The following is a 6,000-nucleotide window of genomic DNA, read 5'->3' as shown; positions in this document are numbered from 1 at the left end:
AATCGCAGGCTAAATCTGGCAGAGCCTATCCAGGATAAGGACATGTTAGTCTTTTTCGCAAAAGTTTGTTGAAGGGTTTTATTTATTAGCGAAATGTTCTACAGCTACTGCTAAAGTTGAATAGAATTCACCTGATGGACATCTGCAGCATATCTCAGTCGCTGGGCTTCAAGTGGTGGACTTCAACTTTGAGGCGCATGCGCTGGTTATAGTGGCGCGTGCGCGGTGGCTAGATGCTCGGGAAGCTCATTCTTGCGTTTGATTTGTTCTGAAAGCGCGGAAGCGCAATGAAGGGACTCCAAGATGGACAAATTGGTCAGTTAGCGATACTGATAAGTGCCTGTCTTTTGCTAGTGGCAGCGAAAGAAGCTGGCACCCGTCCGCCTCATGTGCTCTTCATCTTGGCGGACGATTATGGCTGGAATGACGTGGGTTTTCACGGATCCGAAATCAGAACTCCGAATCTCGACAAACTTGCAGCCCAAGGCGTCCGCCTGGAGAATTACTACGTGCAGCCCCTGTGCACACCGTCCAGAAATCAGCTGATGACGGGCCGATATCAGGTGAGGGTGCAGCTTTTTAGGAGCTCGCCAATGGGTGACAAGGTGAAACTTTGAAACAAGTTCGGTTTGTGGTCACTAAGGGGGTGCAAAGTCGGGGGCAGCTGCGCTCCAGCCACACACTTTAACCATCGGTGCCATGCCGGTGATACTGCTGCTAGGATTGTTTGTGCAGGAGTGCGTGAGACGTTCCTGAATGGAAAGCAGAAGTTTCAGGCGGACATTAATTGCACATTTTTTTTTGTAAGTGTCAGTTAAAGGTGACACCTTGTGATTTTGCGTCACTTTCCGTCATTACGCGGAAGGCACAATCGTTACTTAAAGCTGTGAAAAGATCTGTTATACTTCTGGAAAATATGAATGGAGACCACCTGCTACCACCTGCCTTTAGCTACTTGAAGCGGTGGATTGCAATGCGCGTTTTTATTCACTGGCATCATCGATGTCACTGAGGGCTTGATCTTAAAAGGCCAAACTCCATTAAACAGATCACGACTTAAAGTGTCAGGTGACTTGTCCAAATCTGAAAAGCAACTGTCCTGTGTAACATCAGAGTTTAAACCGCCAAGGCTGAAGGTTCAGTGCTCTCCTTTTAATGAACTACTTAAACTTAAACTACTTAAGGAGCTTAGCCAGGAATAGATATTAGGATGGGCATCTTTAAAAATGGGCGTTCTAGTTTTTAGTAGGATATATAAGGGCACGTTTGCTCTGCTGTATTTGATCCATTTGAATTGTTAATACCATTTTGAACAGAAACATCCAGCCTTTTCCATTATCGTAGTTGTGGGAAATGATTGCAGATTAGGTCAAGTGGCTGGTTCGTTAATGGCTGACAAGTCTTTTAGTGGCTCTGTCACAGCATACTTGTCTTTTGGGTCTGCTAAAGCCAGAGTCTCCTCAGATGAAGACGCAATTGAAATGTCTGCTTGTGTCATTTTCTCAGCCGCACACTTACTGTGTATTGTGTGTCTCATATGTGCCCGGATGTTTCTCTTCATCTAAATGAGGCATTTTGAAAAACCTCAATATTTCTGTTTGTTTTGCCATGTCAGAAATAATCCCTCAAAATAAGAAACCGTTTCTTGGTGTTTGGCGAAAATACTCAATTCAGCAGTTTAACTTTCTGTTAACTGTCTAATGACTACTACCAATCGGGTTACACATGCACCGTAACACTGCCCATTTATTTATTTATTGAAAATATCTACATAGGGCCGACTTTCAGACTTAAGGTGAGGCAGCGAAGTGATAGTCAGTGTGGCGAGAAAAGCCCATGGTGATTCTACCCGGGCAAAGTCTGAGTGCAGGAGTCAAACCCGGGTTGCTGGATCTGTAAGAGCGAGAGGTTGGGAGCATGCACTGATCGCACACTGCTACACCCACCACACACCAAACCACCTGGATTGGGACCCGAGTGCAGCGGGTGACACCTCAGTGCCACACTGGAACAGTGTGAGTTTTTAAAAAAAATAAATTTTTACGGTGGCTGGAGTGCCAGTCCTGCCACCAACCCCCAAGTTTTCCCTGCAAGTTGGAGGAACCTGCTTGCAGGGCTAGATGCAGGTTAACGTCATACCCAGGATGGAAGGATCTGTAAGGCGGCATCCTAAATATACTGTATAGCCAAAATGTATGTGGACGTCCCTTCAAATAATTGAGTTTAGGTGTTTCGTTTTTAAGTGGTGTATACAAACAAGCACATATTCATGTAATCTCCATTTGCAAGCATTGACAGTCAAACGAGTCGTACTGAAGAGTTCGGTGACTTTAAACATGGCAGTGGCATAAGGTGCCACCTTTGTCACAAGAGGAGGTTAGGAGCAGGCGCTGATACAGCACATTGCCGCACCCACCACATGACAAACCACCCCAAGATCCCAGATTAGGACCCGAGTGCCACCATGTAATGGGTGACAGCACACTAGTTCAGATGGAGTGGAACAGTGTGAGGGTTTTTATGGTGGCTGAGGTGCCAATTCTGTCACAAGTCAGTACATGAAATTTCTGCTCCACCAGATCTGCTTCAGTTGACTGTAAGTGCTGTTATAGTGAACTGGAAACACTGAAGACCAACAACATCACCACCAGAAAGTGGTAGACCATGCAAACCTCCAGACAGAATGGTGCCCACAAGTCCTGGAGCGCACAGTGCATAAAACTCGCCAACCCTCTGTGCCATCATTCACAAAAGAGTCCCAGAATGCCTCTGGAAACAAAAGTCACACAATGACTGTGCATCGGGAGCTTCATGAAATGGGTTTCCATGGCTGAGCAGCTGCACACAAGCCTGAGATCACTATGTGCAATGCCAAGTGTCGCCTGAAGGTGGTGTAAAGCACACCACCAGTGAATTCTGGAGTAGTGCAAATGTCTTCTCTGAAGTCATGAATCACACTTCACTATCTGGCAGGCTGATGGACGAATCTGAGTGTGGTAGATGCCAGGAGAACACTACCGTCTGGACTGCATAGTGCCTGCTGTACATTTTGGTGGAGGGGGGGATAATGGTCTTTGACTGTTGTTCAAGGTTTTTGTTAGGCCCCTTGGTTCTAGTGAAGGGCACTACTAATTGTACAGGATACCAAGGCATTTTAAACAATTGTGTGCTTCCAACTTGGCGGCAACAGTTTTTTTGGAAGGCTTTTTTTCTGTTGTAGCACCATTGTGGCACTGTGCACGTAGCCAGGTCCATAAAGACGCGGAGGAGCTTGAAGGGCCTGCAGAGAACCCTGACCTCAAGCCTACTGAACATCTCTGGAATGAGGCAAGCCTTCTCATCCATCAGTACCTGACCTTTCAAACATTATTTTGGCAGAATGGGCACAAATTCCTGTAGACACACTTTAAAATCTTGTGGAAAGCAGTGTGGAGCCACACACTGGGTGGCTGGGATTGGTGCAAATGGATAATTTTGTTTTTTGGAATGGGATATCCAACAAGTTCATAAAGGTATGATGGCCTTTGTTTGGCCACGTAGTGTATGTGTAGCGTAACACTACTGAAGTAGCGATTCATTTGAAATATGCTACATCAGCTAAAAAACTGAGTTGTAAAAGTAACCTCAATTCTGCGCACAGCCAAATTGATGGAGTTGTTAAAAATAAGCGACATCGGCCGCCAAACTCTTCAGGCTTTGTCGTTAAGCTGCCTTGCAGTGTGACAGTCAAGTGGCAAGGGTGCCATCTTCTGCCATTATGTTGTAGTACAAGCGTCAGGCTTTTTGTCTTTTTGTTTTCTCAATATTTTATGTATGGAGGTTATTTGTATTCCAGAAAAAAATCAATTTCAAGATTTCAACAGAAAAACACCCTTTTTATATTGGCCATTGAACTCGAAAGATGTGTTGGCGTTTCTCTGTGTAAAAAATAATGAGGATGCTGTACCTTCAGAGCAAATGGAGTGATTTTTATGAGATTTTGTGGACGCCCTGCACTTGTTAGTCTTAAGAACTTGCTAGTTTTAGGGGTGTATTCTAACTTTAGAGCTTTGAACATTTTAAACTCAATACCAACCATAGCCAAACCACTGCTGAGAAGTTCAAAATGTTTGGCTTGCACATTTAGGACTTTCAATAAAAGTGAACAATGATTTTAATCTGAAGCTCGAGCTTTGAGCTGTTAAAGGTCAACATTTTCAAATGTTATAGTCACAACAACTAAACTCAAATTACGAAGGAACACGAATGAGATTGTATCCCTTTATTTTTATTAGATTAGATGTTGTGTCTGCTATTAAATTACCATATATAAGTTGTATTTATATTGTACTAGCTGTCCTCTGGGGCTCCACCCATGTAGTAGTGAAAGAGGACAAACTTTAAAAATCAATAGAAAAAATGTAATTTGTATTGAGAAGAATTTATATTGATAGCTTTCCTATCTGAGGGCCTCTTGATATACAATATTTTTGGTTTTGCTCTCACGAGGCACGCTTTTCAGACGTGTCGCATTCTCTGTGAGAAGCATTCCTCTCTCGATTAGCCCTGAGGCGCGATGCACGCTCTTCAGTTGACTCGTACTCTCGCTGAGATGCGTGCCGTTGTTGATCCACTCTGAGGCGAGCAGGTCGCTCTTGTGAGGTTTCTCTTTGTCTAGATCAGGGGTCCTCAATCACGGTCCTGGAGGGCCGCAGTGGCTGCAGGTTTTTGCTCCAACCCATCTGCTTAATAAGAAGCACTTACTGCTCAAGTAATACTTCTGCTTCACTTTAGTTGTCTCGCTCGTTAAGATTTAAAACCCTTATTGCTTATTTTAGTCTTAAACAGCAGTGTTTTGTTTTTTTATTGCTCCTTATTAACAATAACATGCAACTGACAAAAGAGACCAGCATTTCTCCATTTAGCTTGTTTCCATTTACACCTGTGTGTGTTTATCATGCACTATTGGGTTTAATTAAATACTTGGAAGGAAAGTAAAGAGAAAAAAGTGAAGAACTGAGAATTACTCCTCCATTTTAGCTTTCAGATCATTTAGATGATATCCTTAGAAAGGGGAAGAAAATCTAGGATATGACAATTATGTGACATAGCAGAGTTAAAGCACTAACAAGCCATGAAATTAAACTATTGGCAAGAATTGTTTTCTAATTAAGCAACCGGTTACAAGAAAAATCTGCAGCCACTGCGGCCCTCCAGGACTGTGATTGAGAACCCCTGGTCTACATAAACGCTTCTCTTTGCCTCAGCAGTGGAATATCCAATTGAGAAACTTTGACGTCAGGGCATATTTTTTTTCTTGATAAGTGAATAGGTATCAATGTAGCTGTGATCTCTTTGCCAAAAATGTAAAAAGTTGGCAAGGTATCTCTGGCCAAGTGGAAGGCAGGTTCACTCCAACGTCAAATGTTGCCACTGTATCCGATCGTGTTCAGCTCTGACAGGAGAGCGTCCCCTGTGTGGGGAGAAAAGCACATGGCCATGATATCTCTGCCAATGAGCAGCTACCCTCTAAAACACACGCAGCTCTGATCTCTCTCTCAAAAACGTCAAATGTTACTCCTTAACAATCTCTAGATGATAATGTCTTCTGAATAAGCCAGTATCGCTAGCTAAGTGGAGGCAAGGTACACTCCAACATGTGGTGAGAGGAAGAGCGACTTGAACAGAGGCTGGTGTGTGAGTGAGGAGGGCCCTGCCCGGCTCCCTACTCCTGAGGTCCTGCTTCTCCCTCCCCTCAGCCCACAGCCTGTCTGTTGGATTCGAGCAAATAAATCGGTGCCACAAGCCAACTATGATACTTAGCGCGAAGAGAGTAGTTGCAAAATCAAATGGAATGTTTAAGAGAATTATAGAAAAAACCCCAATCTAATTCCATTGCGTAGCTCTCTCTTGAAAAGCAGACAGACAGACGTTAGATTATATATATTACAGTCATATGAAAAGGTTTGGGAAACCCCTCTCAGCCTGCATAATAATTTACTTTCAACAAAAAAGATAACC

The 6,000-nt window shown here is 43.6% G+C and overlaps 1 protein-coding gene across 1 annotated transcript in view; it reads left to right on the top strand.

Annotated features, from left to right (window-relative positions):
- The first annotated feature begins 222 nt into the window (after positions 1-222).
- Positions 223-6,000, top strand: part of arsb (arylsulfatase B) — a 235,442-nt gene continuing 229,664 nt past the window's right edge. The window contains exon 1 of the mRNA XM_028805715.2: positions 223-563. Coding sequence (XP_028661548.2) covers positions 288-563 — 276 coding nt within the window. The 5' untranslated portion in view covers positions 223-287. The remainder of the gene's footprint in view (positions 564-6,000) is intronic.

Source organism: Erpetoichthys calabaricus, chromosome 7 (genome assembly GCF_900747795.2).
Source record: "Erpetoichthys calabaricus chromosome 7, fErpCal1.3, whole genome shotgun sequence".
In the NCBI taxonomy this organism is placed as follows: Eukaryota; Metazoa; Chordata; class Cladistia; order Polypteriformes; family Polypteridae; genus Erpetoichthys; species Erpetoichthys calabaricus.
Note: the sequence above shows the minus strand (reverse complement) of the source record. Positions and strands in the feature narration are given on the sequence as shown.